Genomic DNA, 14,178 nt, shown 5'->3' with positions numbered 1-14,178 from the left:
GGCCGGGGGGGGGGGGTACGTCGGGGAGAGCGAGGACTGCTCAAGCCCGGCGCTGCCTGTGTTTATTTCCCGAGGTGCTGTATCGCGGCCAAGAGATACAGGAGCCACGTGTTGCTGCATTCCTCCCGCGACAGGCGCCGGGGATGCTGCCAGCGAAAACACCGCGCCTCATCCCGGTGGGGCTTTGGCTTCATCCCAAGTGCCAAGGCACCCCGAAAAACAGAGGTGAGCTAAGCCCATCCCCCCAGCGCCCACCGTGTGGTTGGGGGCCACCGTCACGGGCTGCCCGTCCACGGCGTAGTGCGTCTCGGTGTAGCCCGGCGCGAGCAGCCTGCGGAGAGAGGAGAGGGGAGAGGGGTGAGGACCCTCAAGCTGCTCTGGGTGTCTCAGTACAGGGACATGCCGAGGCACCCCGAAAAACAGAGGTGAGCTAAGCCCATCCCCCCAGCGCCCACCGTGTGGTTGGGGGCCACCGTCACGGGCTGCCCGTCCACTGCGTCTTGCGTCTCGGTGTAGCCCGGCGCGAGCAGCCTGCGGAGAGAGGAGAGGGGAGAGGGGTGAGGACCCTCAAGCTGCTCTGGGTGTCTCAGCACAGGGACATGCCGAGCCTCCGTGCCCAGCCCTGGGCAGACATGCAGGGCTGAGCCGTCTGCATGGTCCCCGTTCACAGCCCCGCTTTGCAAAGCTTTGGGCAGCGGAGCTGGCAGGGCAGCCATCGCCACTTTGTCAGGGCCGGCCACCCGACCAGCGGTTGCCCACGGCCAGCGAGGACACAAATCACAGTCCAACGTCCCCCTTTGTGTCTCAGCAAGGAAGGGGCTGCCCATACTTCTTCGAGGTCCTGCTCGTCTGGGAGAGGGGACCTGCACAGGAGGAGCCCGGCTGCCCACCCACCCCCTGGTTCAGGGGTCACCTCACCACCACCGAGGACGAGCAGCCAGGCAGGGTGACAGCTTCTCCATAGGGACCAAACCCCGCTTTGGCACTACCAAAGTCCCCAGAGGGAAGGATCCCGCTGGGAGAAGAAGGGATTAACCCTGTACTCGGGGTCCAGCCGAGGACTTGGGAGGTTTGGGGTCTCTGACACAGCCACCCCCTCCAGCCCCAGGCATGTCACTTCGCCTCGCTCACGGCACAGCAAGCGTGATGCTCCTGAAGCAACACCCCAGCAACAGGCCGGGGGGGGTCCCCAGAAAAACAGAGGTGATCGTGAGAAAGCTCAGGCTGCTTTTAGCAAAGCCTGCACCCCCCTGCCTTCACCCCGCGTGCCTCGGCTTCCCCCCAGCTGCCGGCCATCTCCCACCAAGGCCGGTCCCGGGGCCGCCCATGACACAGCCCCGTCCCACGCTGACAAATTGCTTCCTGCCGCGGGGAAGAGTCAGAGCTGAGCTTGCAACCGGTAAGCATGTGGGGCTGGGGGTCCCAGGGAGCAGGCGGGGGGGATTTAGACCGAAATGACCCCACGGGTGGTGGGAGAGAAGGGAAAGGGATGGGGGTTTCCCACGCCGCCGAAGGCTGCATGACCCTGTCCAGATGCCAGGGTGATGGGCACCCTACCACGAGATTGCAGCCACCATGGGGACAGCAGGTAACCTCAGGGACAGCGTGCATGCAGGGGTCTTGGCCACCCAAAGAAGGACAAAGCAGGGCTGGGTTTTCCCCCTGCTGACAGTTTGGCCCTTGATTTGTGGGGTTTGGCCCCGTCCCAGGGGTTTTATTCTGCAGCAGAAGAAAATAAACCAAGCAGCCGGCCCCAGAATAGCCCTCCCGCCTCTTGGTTTCCATTTTGCAACCAGTTTGGCCCCAAAAATGTCGCTGTGGGCACATTCCCGCCTTTGCAACCCGCCTGTGAGTGGGTGCCTGGCACCAGTAACTCCAGTAACAGCGGAGAAAGGACAGGAGCTCAGCCTGGGTCCTCGACAGGGACCCGTGGGCAGCCTGGCAAGACAAGTGCCCAGCCAGCACGGGGGCAGCTGGGCAGCTGCCCGTGCAGGATGGGGACAGGGATGGGGACGGGTCGGCTGAGGACAGCAGACAGGCAAAAGCCTCTATGCCATGCCTGGGGAATAGGGGGAACTGGGAGGGTTGAGCCGATCCCCCAACTGGGGGCACAGTGAGTCCCAGCACAGCTCAGACCACTGGGATGTCCTCTCCAGGGCAGGCCAAGGACCAGGAGCCCCGGGGAAGGAAGGGCAAGGAGATGTGCATTCTCCTCCAGCACAAGGGAAGGCCTTCTTGGAAAACACCACAAAGGATGGTTTTGGAGGCCGACCACGTCTCCCCGTACCAGAAGAAAGAAGATTTGAGGTCTAGCATGGCCTCACTGGCCCATGAGCTAGCAGGGCTAAGGCAGCCCTGCCACCTGGCACAAGACAGCAGTGTAGATGGCCAGGGCTGCATTGGTCTCCCCAGCAGACACAACCACTAGGCACAGCCAGTCTTGGGTGCCATGTCTTGGGTGTCATGGACTGTCCTGGGTGCCATGGGTGGTCCTGGGTGCCACGGACGGTCCTGGGTGCCACGGACTGTCCTGGGTGCCACATACTATCCTGGGTGCCATGGATGATCTTGAGTGCCATGGACTATCATGAGTGCCATGAACTGTCTTGGGTGCCGTAGATGGTCCTGTGTGCTATGGAAGCTCTTTGATGCCATGGAAAGTCCTGGGTGCCACAGACGGTTCTGGGTGCCACAGATGATCCTGGGTACCACAGACGGTCCTGAGTGTCACGGACAGTCCTGGGTGCCACGAATGCTTTTGGGTGCCATGGATGATCCTCGGTGCCATGGACTGCCCTGGGTGCTCAGCTCCCTTTTGCTGCCACCAACCCCCTCATCTGTTTCACTGTGCCCTCATCCAGAGCTCAGCATCGTGCAATGCCCCACGCTCCTCCAGTCCTGCCAGAGGCACCACAGCCACCAGCGATGCTCTTCACCCCTCCTGGCCACACTCATCCCTTCAGCATGGCAAAGTGATACCAAGCCAGAATTAGGGTCATGAGAAGACATACAAACATCTCCAGGCCTGGTGCACCAGCTAGAAACAAGGCTAAGCTTTGCACATGAGCTTTCAACCCCCACTGCCAACCCCCCCATTGCCCACAGTCCTAAAACACAACGTGCACGGGAACCCCCCGATTCTCTTTCCCGCACACCAAAAGCCCCTCTGCAGGTTGCTGGGACCTGCTGCCCGACAGGGCTGTTCAGGGGACACCGTGGTGGCTGCTTTCGTACCCAAACAGCAGCAAGAAGAGGGCTCTGTCAGGCACGAGCCACCCACAGCTGCTGGTGAGAAGCAGAAGTGGAAGCAGAAGCCCGTCCTGCAGAGATCAGCTTTCTGCCCTGCTCCGCCACGGGGCCGCCTGGCACCAGGAGGGACCTGAACCCAAAAAGGGACAAATGCCACAGGTGAGAGGGGCAAGAAGAGCAGCGCAGGAGATGGAGATGATTGCTCTCCTTGCTCCAGCCCCAGCACAAAGGGCTGCCAGGCTGGGTGAGTGTCACAGGGGACAGATGCTGCTGGCACCTGCACCCAAGCCGAACCAAAGAAGGAGCCCAGAAAGGGTCGAGCAAGGCTACATGGCGAGGTCACCCAGGAATGGTGCCAGGCTGCCAACCCCCAGACAAGTCCAGCAGAAGAGCAGCAGAGGTTTCCAAATCACCGCCAGCAGTCAGCATTGCCCGCCATGAGATACCTCCAAAGACCTCACAGGATTAGCCCTACCAGCAGGGATGGCAGCCCAAGAGCCCCCCGTCCCGCTGACCCTCTGCCTGGCACATCTCCATCCCCTAAGCACCCCACGCAGCCTTCACCTGCGCTGGGTCCTGCACCGCGGCATCCAGCCAAGGCTGTTTCTTGCACAACACGGGTGTGGGCCGTGGAAAAAGGAGCATTTCAGCCCAAACTGCCGCATCGGCCGCAGCCGGCAGGAAGCCACACCGGGCGGTCCCTTCCCCTGCAGGCAGGAGAGCCAGGACAGGGCGGCCAGGATATTACCGCTCCAGGTGGGACCATGCCAGGGACACCTAAGGCCCCTTCCCCAGTCCCAGCCCCGACACTTACTGGTTCCTCTCCAGCACCAGGATGAGCTCTCTGCCCTCGGCCATCACAGCCACCTTTGCCTGGGCAGGCGCCGGCACCTACGGAAGAAACAAAGGAGGGACGGGGTTAGAAAAGACAGAGCCCAGGACGCTGCCAGCCGGGTGCCTGTCCATCCTGCTGCCTGCCTGTATTATTGTAGGACCTACTGTTCCATTAGCAACACAAAGGGCAGCAGGCGCAATGGATTTTGAGCACCATGCCTGTTTGGAAAAGCAGGAGCTGCTTTTCCAACTGCAAAAATGCAGCAGGAGCAGTGAGAGTACGCATGCCACAGGGCAGGGGCCGGCATGAGTGGGGACACGGGGGCCAGGAGGTCCCTGAGCATCCCCAGCCACTCTGCATGGGACATTCCCCACTGACCCGTACCACCTCTCACCTCCCAAAAGCTCAGTCCCTCGATTCAAGCTCCCAATGGACCAGGGGGCACCCCGTGCTGTTCCCACCAGAAACCATCTCCTCGGCCAATCCCTGTCCCCAGCACCTTCCTCTGCTCCCCTGCTCAGGGCACATCCCAGCCTCTCCTCCGTGGATCTACTCCACCTACTCCATCCCCTGTCGCGAGCCCGTGGAAGGCGAGAAATAAACCCTTCTGCTTGATTTCCCATGAATAGCAGCAGATAAAAGAGGATTCGCTCTGGGATTCACCCCACAAGAGCGGGGGTGAGAAAGCAAATCCCAACTCTGCTGGCAGCTCCCCCAGCGAAAGGTAGCAAGAGAGAACCGATATGGGATACAGGATCGGGAGCACTGCCCCGAGCATCCCGAACGGAGTCTCTGTCTGCTCTGTCCCACCGCCGCTCCATCCCACCGGAGATCCTGAGCCGGATCCTGCGGAGGCTGGTCCCTGGGTGGGTCGGCACTTGCGTGCACCCCTGTGGTGTACGGAAATAAATAGCAACCGCCCAGGCACCTGATAGCTGCACCGTTAAAAATACCACAGGGCAGCAAGAGGAAATGATTGACTCAGCTTCCCCAGGATGCCAGCGGTTTTACTCACTCCCTCACTTTGGAGGGCATTAAATGGGAACACGGTGCAGGGATCCGCACCAGCACAGCTCGTTTGCACGTGACGGGATGGGCCGGAGCCCAGAAGTGCTGCCCTCCTCCGATGTCCCCACATCCCTTCCCCGGCTCCAGCGCTGGGGACACTAAAAGCATCTCCCTGTCTCTGTTTACGGCCCGGTCGGCATGGCTGGCTCTGTCTCCCTCGCTCGGTCCCTCCCCATCCATGACGGATGCAGGGAGCCCGGCGGGCTGCCAGCCCTCGGCCCCATGCTCGGGATCTGCTGCGGGGCCTGGGACCCTGGCCGTGAGCTGGCGAGGTTTTCCCAGCTCTGGAAGGAAAGGGGAGAGGAAGGAGCCGTCCCCACAAGGCTCTGGCTTCGGCTGCTCTTAGCATCACGGGGTTTTGCAGCCGGTCACCAGGAATGCAGCGGGGCGGGGGTAAAGTTGGGTGATTCCCAGCTTGGGCTAAAACAGAGGCCAAATCCTGCTGTCCCCTCTCATCCCTATGGAGATGGCAGGCAAGGCTTTGCTCCTCATGTACCTTGGTCCCCACCCCATGTCCTGGGCACCAGGGATGCTGGGGGACCTCCAGCCTGGCAGCCCCAGGGCCACCCTCCTGGGGACCATCATGCTTTTAAGGGGCAGCATCACGGGACAAAGCATTTCTGGGTGCAGGGCAGCCAGGTACCACTGCTGCTGCCCCCCAGGACATGGGGTTTATGCTCCCAGGATGGGTGTTCCTGCAGGTCCACCCCAAATTGAGCTCCAGGGATGGAGGGACCCCGTTAAGCTGCTCAAATTGGCCACAGGGATGCTTCTGGCCCCAAGGAGACCCACGGGGCCATTTCCCGAGGACAGGGAGGTGCCAGTCACCCCAGCCCGTGGCAGCACGGGGACATGGTGATGGAGTGGAGCTGGCCAAGCCCCCCCTCTGCCTCCAACACCGTCTTCCCAGCTCCAAAAAAGGAGACTAGACACAGCACTTTAAAAAAAAAAAAGAACAACAGCAAAGCAAGCCGAGTCCGAGGCCCTGCTGCTTCCCGGCGAGCCCCTTCGGCACGGCCACGGCACGGCTGCGGCACGGCCACGGTCCCCGCTCCCGGCAAGGGGCCCTGTGTGATGCAGGGAGGAGGAAGCCGGGGCAGAGGGCTCCCCTCCTTCAGCAATGGTGGGAACGGGCTGTATTTTTAGAACATGATCTTATACAAACATCACTCCTTGGCCAAACATGGTCTGTACATTTTTCTTGCCGCTTCTCTTCTTTCCCCTGCCTCACCCTCCCTTTTTTCAAGCCTGTTTCTCCCTGACTCTGATCTCCCTAACACCCTCTCCCCATAGCCCATCTCCTCTTCCTCCTCCTCCTCCCCAAGTCCCTGCCGGCTCCTTCCCAGTTTTGAATTCCCCAGCAATTACTCCCTGCCTTGACTTAAGGGCCTTTACTGGCAAAATGCTCTTTCCCAGCTGCCGTCTTAAAGGGACACGTGTGTGTGCAGGGTTATCCCGGCGTTCGCTGCTCCCCGTGCACACACCGTCCCGTCTCCCAGGCTGCCGAAGGCTGGAAAACAAACCGCTGCTCATGGGATCTGTGTCCGACCCCCGCGAGGTGGTACATCGCAAGCTCTCCCCTTCCCTGTGCCTCACTTTCCCCTGAGAGCACGTGGGCAGCAGGGGACTGATCCTGGTTTCAGCTGGGGTGGGCTGAAACCAGCTCAGCCCCTGGAGAAATAAATAGCGACGAGTAAGGTGAGGGAGAAGGAGGGTGTGAGCACCACTCGTGCCAGTCAGGAGTCAAATAACACAACTCTAAGGCCAGGAAAGGTTATTGCATTAATTAAACACTGATAATTTTGCCTTAAGCCTAACTGGCAGGCCATTGGGTCCCCAAGAGCTGCCAGCCAAGACGTTGTGCACCAGGAATGAGCAGGGATCAGCATCTTCCTGGGCTCCAGCATCATCCCAGGCTCCAGCACCTTCCCAGGCTCGAGCATCCTTCTCGGCTCTAGCATCATAGAATCATAGAATCATCAAATAGTTTGGGTTGGAAGGGACCTCTAAAGGCCATCTAGTCCAACCCCCCTGCCGTGGGCAGGGACATCTTCAACTAGATCAGGTTGCTCAGAGCCCCGTCCAACCTGACCTGGAATGTTTCCAGGGATGGGGTCCAACCTGACTTTAAATGTTTCCGGGGGCATGGCATCCACCACCTCTCTGGCTGGGCCAGTGCTTCACCACCCTCAGCGTCAAAAATTGCTTCCTTCTACCTAGCCTAAATCTACCCCCCTTTAGTTTAAAGCCATCATCCCAAGCTCCAGCACCTTCCCAGGCTCCAGCATCTTCCTCCCTCATCCAAACGCCGCCACCCCCTTTCTCCAGTGACCACGGAGCCAGCGGAGCCAGGAGGCATCCTGGCTGGATGTGGAGGTGGTGGCCCCTCTCCAGGACATCCCAGCAAAGCCAGTCCCCCCAGGGGCTGGGCTGGGAGAGGCGAAGAGCAGCTGGGATGAATCTGCCCTGGCCAGGACCCAGCCCACGAGCAGCCCAGAAGACCCACTGGGCCGAGTTCGAGTCTATTTTACTTTTTCAATCCGCTGATCAGAAAAACCGCAGCAATGTTTGCAGAGGAGCTGAGGCCAAGGGGTTTGCATTGCTCTTTGAGGGGAAAGACGATCTTTGTTTCCCCACGGCTCCTGGCCATCCTCCTCACCCAGGCTCCCTCCTCCGCCCTTGCTGGAAAGCTCCTCCTGCCCTGCAGGAGAGCGGCTCGCCTAGGAGCAGGCTCAGAGAGCGCCGAGCTCCTTGGGAAATCACTAGTTAAGCCAAAATCCAAAAGCCACATTCAAATCACAGCCCGGCCATCTGCTCGGGCAGGTCTCACAAGCCCTGATTTCCTAAGTAAGCGCATGCAAGCCCGGATGTAACGAGGAAGACGGGGATCAGAGTCACCAGGAGATGCTCCGTAGAGGATTTGGTGATGGGTTTTGCAGCTGGAGCATCATGGCTGAGCCAGGTCCTCCCCAGGCAGCTGGATCCCAGCAGCAGAGTTAGGGTTTGAAGAGCACAGCCTGGGGACTGCAGTGCCTTGTCCTAAGTGCACACCGGGATCAGGATCCAAGAGCTCAAGGACAAACCTCTCACTCCAGCTGCTCACCGAAAAAGCATCCTGGGGGCAGCCAGCTCCAGGGAAGTCGGAGGGACCAGGGTAATCCAGGCCCTGGAGGCAGAGGCAGGATTTTGGTTGTTTCGAAGCAAACTTGGCTCAGGGACCACGTCAAGGTTTGCTCAGTCCTGCCACACGTTGCCAAGGGAAAAGGGCTTCCCTGCAGGAAACAGATTGCAGGAGTGCACGTCCTTGGCACCTGCAGCTCGCCCCCAAACCACGGGCGGTTCTCTCCGCCTTTCCTCCTCCCAAAGCAGGGCTGTGACCCCACATGGACGTGATGCTCCCAGGGGAGGGGCCCGTGCCACGGGGCCAGGGGAGGGGTGGCGTATCACACCCCAACCGCGACCGGAGGGGATGCTCCAAGCCTTCGTCAGCAAGGACGAAGGGGACAGGCATGTCCCAGCCCGGGACAGGGTGACACTGGCTGCTCCAGGGACCCAGCAGATGAGCCCACAGTGCGAGGGGAAGCAGTGGGTGGAAGGATGCTCCACTGGTGCCAAGGTGCGTTCCTGTACAGGGACGGGGTGCCAGGAGTGACCCGGAGGGAGGCTGAGGGGCTCTTCTGCCTGGGTGTTCCTCAGTCCTCACGATTTATAGAATCACAGAATCACAGAATGGTTTGGGTTGGAAGAGACCTTTGGAGATCATCTAGTCCAACCCCCCTGCCATGGGCAGGGACATCTTCAACTAGATCAGGTTGCTCAGAGCCCCATCCAACCTGGCCTGGAATGTTTCCAGGGATGGGGCATCCACAACTTCTCTGGGCAACCTGATCCACTGTCTCACCACCCTCATCGTAAAACATTTCTTCCTTGTGTCCAATCTAAACCTACCCTCTTTCAGTTTAAAACCACTGCAGCGAGAAACCATGCTTGGAAAAGCAATGACAAAGGGAAAGAAATAAGGCAGGGAGCACCACAGGCAACACGACAGGCTGGGTGGGTCCCCAGGGTGGGGACAGGGGACTCCCGTGCCTCGGGGGCTGGATGCTGGTGAGTCGCCTGGGCTAGGATGCTGGGCACAACCTCCACTTCCAGCTCCGAAGGTCTGGAAAAGCCCACGGTCAGCTCTGGCAGCCTTCGCTCCCTGCCCTGAGCCGGGGGGGGGAAGGAGCGGGAGGAGGAGGATGCCGGCAGCAGCGGGGCAGGATCCCACCCCAAGCTGGCAGCAACAAGGGAGCTGTTTGCAATCAGGGTCCCCACGACCTCCTCCCCGGCCTCTCCAAAATCGCTTCCATGTGTGCCGGGAGCCGTCGAGCCCGCGGGGAGTTCAGCCCTGAACAATAGGAGAGAGGAGGGTGTAGAGCGGGGAGGCAGGGTCCGGCCCGCCCAGCGCCGTGCCAGCCTGCACACAACGGGACCGCAGGGCCACCGCTGCCATCCTCCTCCTCTTCCCATCGGCTTGACCTCGCTCCTCCAGAAGGAGGGAAAGGAGACGTGGTGATGTCCCCCGGGACCGTGGCACGGGCCACCCCGCAGCATCCCACCCGCTGCACGGAGGAGCAGCCCCCGGGGAAGGGATGAAGGAGCCTCAGGGCGGTCACCACGCTTGAACCCGTCATTTCACATGCTCGGATGTTGCCTCCTCACAGACTCCCGCCCCGAAAGCCAGCCATGCCTGGACAAACGGAGCGGGCTGGCAGCAATCACACAGACGTATTTATTTCCAGGATCTCTGCTGGAGGGCAGGAGGACGGGGTGGGGATGGGGTGGACTAAATTGATCCTAAAAATACACACGTCAGCAGTACCGGGACAAAAAGGGCCGGTTTGGGGCTCTGTCCACAAGCTGGGAGCCTGCTCGCCCCTACCCCATCCTTTGTCTGGTTGCCACCATCCTTCCCCCACAAAGCCTCCCCACTCCCGGCTGCGACCACCCTCCCTCTCCCCTCCTTCCCCTCCCTCCGAGGAACAGGAGCCTCCTTGTTTCGGGCTGGCTGGAGCCAGCGCAGGCAGAGCAGATGCCAGAAAACACTCCGGGACCTGCCCAGCTACACCGTCCCCGACCAGTGGCCGTGCCAGCCCTGCCGGCCCTGAGGTCCCCCGGCGACTCCCGAAACCCCCCACGCGCCTGCGATTTGCACCCACCCAGCACAGTTTCGGGCAGCGGGGTGTTAGCGAGAGTATAAATAAACCTCCCACTGCCCAAAATAAACCTCCCATCTCAAGTGCCCTCCAACCTAAATACAGACCGATTCGGGGCTGCTAAGAAGGGAGGGGACATTTCTGCAGGCTGACCACAGCATCCCCAAAGCGATGGGCTATTTCAGCTACCGGAGAAGCACGATTCCCAGCAGCCGGCATTGATGGGAGCGATGCTCCTGCTTCCCCCGGGAAAAGACATCGTCCAGCCCCTCGGAGGAGGCAGGGCAGCAGAAAGGCCCTCTCCACTTTCGCTGCCGGGAAGTGGGGCTGACTCCCCCCCTCGGTATCTCCTGCCTGGAGCAAGGAGATACACTTAGAGGTATCTCAGGTGGCTTCAAAGCTGCATCCTCATCCAGGGAGATGCTACCAGAGAAGGTCACTTCCCAGCACTAAGTCTTCTAAGCAGCGAATCTGCTCAGCCCCAAAACACAACGGTTTCCCACAACCATCCGTACTGGTGATTGTTTTGCTGGGAAGCGATTTGATCTGCCCTGAAGGAGACCACAGCCCCCGAGACCCTCCCAGCTGCTGGGTACGAGGACCAGCTGCTGCGGCCGATGGGCAGCTGCGGAGCCGGTTGACCCCAGAGCTGGGCAAGGCGCCAAAGCCAGGCGAGGGTCACCACAAGCATCTCATAAAGTGGATTTGGAGACGGCGGGGGTGGCAGGGAGGGTGCGACAGCCAGCAGAGCAGCCCTGGGAAGAGATGTCCTCTCCCCCCGGCAGCCCGTGCCCAGCTTCTCCGCCATCTTCCCAAGAACATCGCTCTTAAATCCTGCAGCACTTTCCCTTTAGCTAATGCTGCTGGTCTGTCTACCTTGGCCAAACCATCAGTCTGACGAATTACCTCCATCTCCTCTCTCCAAACTGCCTGGCTCCTTTCCGCTCACCCTATAGCTCTTGGCCATCCTTCCTACTGCCCAATAGTTAAGACCACATTTAATTAACACGCTGTTGCATCCTCTGCTTTCCCTGTTCATCACCTGAACAGGGTAACGGGTCCTACAAACTCGACATCCTGCTCGTGGGACCTGCAAACTCCATCCGAGTCCCACCATGAAGACCTCTGGGTGCAGGACCCGGCCGTGCGGTGCAGGGGACAGGAGCCGTCTCTGCCCTTACCTTTTCATCCAGGCTGACGGCTCGTCTGGTACGGCCCCTGAGGAGCCAGTGTGGGGTGACCCGCTCTCCGTGGGATGGTGGCCCTGGGAAGGAGAAGACCTGGTGAGCGCGTGAACAGACCTTGCAAGCGCCTGAGAGCAGGAGCTCCTCCACGGCCACATCAAGAGAGAAATGGGGGGAAGGGACAGAGCTGAGGACTCCGGCCAACATCCAGCGCCACCTCTTCGGTGTTTCTGGGGGATGGACACCAGCATGAAGCCAAAGCATCGCCCCCTCCCCAGGCCAGCACCCTCATCGCTGGCCCAGCCTTGCTCCTGGAAGCCTCCCAGGAGCATCGCTGCCCACCCAGGTCCCAAACCGGTGGCTTAAATCCCCTAAAACCCGCCCTGGAGAAGCAGCCAGCACATGAGTGGCACCACCCTGGCCCCGCTCGCAGCCTGGCCGTCACCAACCAGCCCAGGCAAACCCCATCGAGCACCCCCAGAGCACCCCAGCCCGGGGCGAGGGCAGGGGCTGCGCAGGCAGCATGGCAGCAGGCAGCAGCGCATCCTCCCACCCACTCCATCTCTCCTGAATCACACAAACAGGGTTTTTTTTGCCTTCTTTGGTTTTGGCTTTGTGCTTTTACACCACTGATCATCGTCATTTACGGGATGGGGAAGCGCGTTCGATCACCCCGAAATCGAGGCATCATCTTTCCAGCCAGAGCTGGGCTCGAGTAGGGAGCAGAGAACCTAAAATTCTATGATTCTGTGATTCTAAAATAGCTGCAGCAAGTTACGGGTTTCTCTGAGCCATCCCAACTCCCCCAGGCAGAGCAGTACAAGCAACTCCTTGGCTCGATTAGAGACAGGCAGACTTTCTAAGATTTTTTTTTTCCCCCCTAAACAATGTGGCTGTATTTGATTGCAGCAGAGCGAGCAGCTACTGATGACTTAAGCCTGGACAACAACAGGGAAAAAAAATAAAATCTGAAGATGCTGCGGAGAGGGGATGAGATCTAGCAAAAATGTCAAGGGCTGGACCACCTTGCCAAGCCAAATGTTGTCAGTGAAAGCTTGGATCTAATAACCTTCCCCAGCAAAGGGCAAAGTTATTTACTAAAGGAGTGGAATAACAGGACTTATGGCTTTATAATAATTTTATATGCTTGTTTTGGTTCCCCATGCAACGATCTGGGGGGATTTGGCTTGAGGAAAGATGAAGTTATTGAAAAGAAAAAAAAAAAACACAAAAGATGGAGTTATTGGTTGGGAACTACAGATTGAGTGTTTAATGTGATTGACCTACCCAGCCCGGCCACGTCTGTCCCACCAGGCCCCAGGACGCGCCCGGCGCTATCGCACAGTGGCATTTAATCAGCTTTCATTATATATAGCATGTAATCAGATTCCAGGAATAACTGCAGATAAGGTGGTGGCACGATCCCAATTTCCTTCTCCTCACCTCCTCCAAAAGCGTTAGCGAGGCCCTCCAACCCCCCAGCCGTACATAAGCCTCGTTTTCTGGTGGGGAAACTGAGGCACGGCTGCGATGCGACTTGCATTCAGCCACGCAGGGCGAGCGGCTCCAGCGGGGTTTGCTGCCTCCCCATTACAGAGAAAGGGGAAAAAAAAAAACCACCCCTATTTTTTCTTCGCTGGCTGCCGCAGAGGGAGAAGGGCAGGGAGACGCTGCCTCTCCCGGCTTGCTGCAAAGCCCGTCTTTCTCCCACGCTGTCTGGGGAGAGGATGGGACACGAGGGGCAGCCGTTCTGCCCGGATTACTGGGCTGGGCTTCGGGCCACGTCGTAAAAACCTCTTGGTTATTATATTAAGCTTCTCGCTGTTTTGACTATAGCTTCTGCTGGGAATCAGAGAGACTCAGAGCATGAGATAAGGCCTTAAAAATCTAAGTCAAATAAACCCAAATGTAGCGCAGAGAGGGTTTCCCACCCACCCCTTCTCTTTTTTTTCCCTGGAAAACACACTCATTCCCAGCCCCTTCTGGGAATGCTGCGCCGGGAGCAGCGTTGCTTTGGCCTTTGGGATGTTTGCACCATTGCGGCCGGGCAGCCCTGCATTTGGGGGCTGCCCGAGCCCGAAGATGAGCCCCGCAGCGCCCAGGCTCCAGCCGAAGCGGGCAGCTTTCCCGTCTGCTCCTCCTCTCCTCTTTAATCCAAACAGAGGTTTCTGGCTCCCACTGCCCTCCCCGTCCCTCTCCCAGCTGCGCGGCTCGGACGGGTCTCTCTCGGAGTTGCTGGAAAACTTCTTTTCAGCAGCAGCAGAGAACCCAGCAAAGCTCGAAAGTAAAAAAAAATAACAATAAAAACTGCGCTTTGTGTGGAGAAGCAGCAGCCCCGGCTTCTTGGTGGGGTTGTGGAAGGAGTTAGGGATGGAGAAGAGAGACTACAGGAGGCTGAACCCAACCTGGCAAACATCCCCCCACACACACACTCCTCCTATTTGAAAAGTGATAGGAACCTTGGGGGAAAGTAACGTATTTCCTCAACAACAGAAAAAGCCGACTTTCACCCCAAAACATGCATCAGCAGCGCAAGCCACAGCCATCTCCCCTTCAAGGTGCCACCGCCCGGCGCTGGGACGGTTGCGGGGACCCAAGGGAGGCGCGGGATGGGGAGACGAGGGGTGTCTCTGCCGTCCGGGGG

At 59.3% G+C, this 14,178-nt stretch overlaps 1 protein-coding gene across 1 annotated transcript in view; it reads right to left on the bottom strand.

Annotated features, from left to right (window-relative positions):
* The window catches only part of ADAM33 (ADAM metallopeptidase domain 33), a 35,293-nt gene that overhangs the window by 17,137 nt on the left and 3,978 nt on the right, over positions 1-14,178 (bottom strand). The window contains exons 2-3 of the mRNA XM_009290720.2: positions 4,064-4,140; positions 258-331 (exon numbers count right to left, since the gene is read on the bottom strand). Coding sequence (XP_009288995.1) covers positions 258-331; positions 4,064-4,140 — 151 coding nt within the window. The remainder of the gene's footprint in view (positions 1-257; positions 332-4,063; positions 4,141-14,178) is intronic.

This window comes from Aptenodytes forsteri, unplaced genomic scaffold (assembly GCF_000699145.1).
Source record: "Aptenodytes forsteri isolate BGI_AS27 unplaced genomic scaffold, ASM69914v1 Scaffold236, whole genome shotgun sequence".
NCBI lineage: Eukaryota > Metazoa > Chordata > Aves > Sphenisciformes > Spheniscidae > Aptenodytes > Aptenodytes forsteri.
Note: the sequence above shows the minus strand (reverse complement) of the source record. Positions and strands in the feature narration are given on the sequence as shown.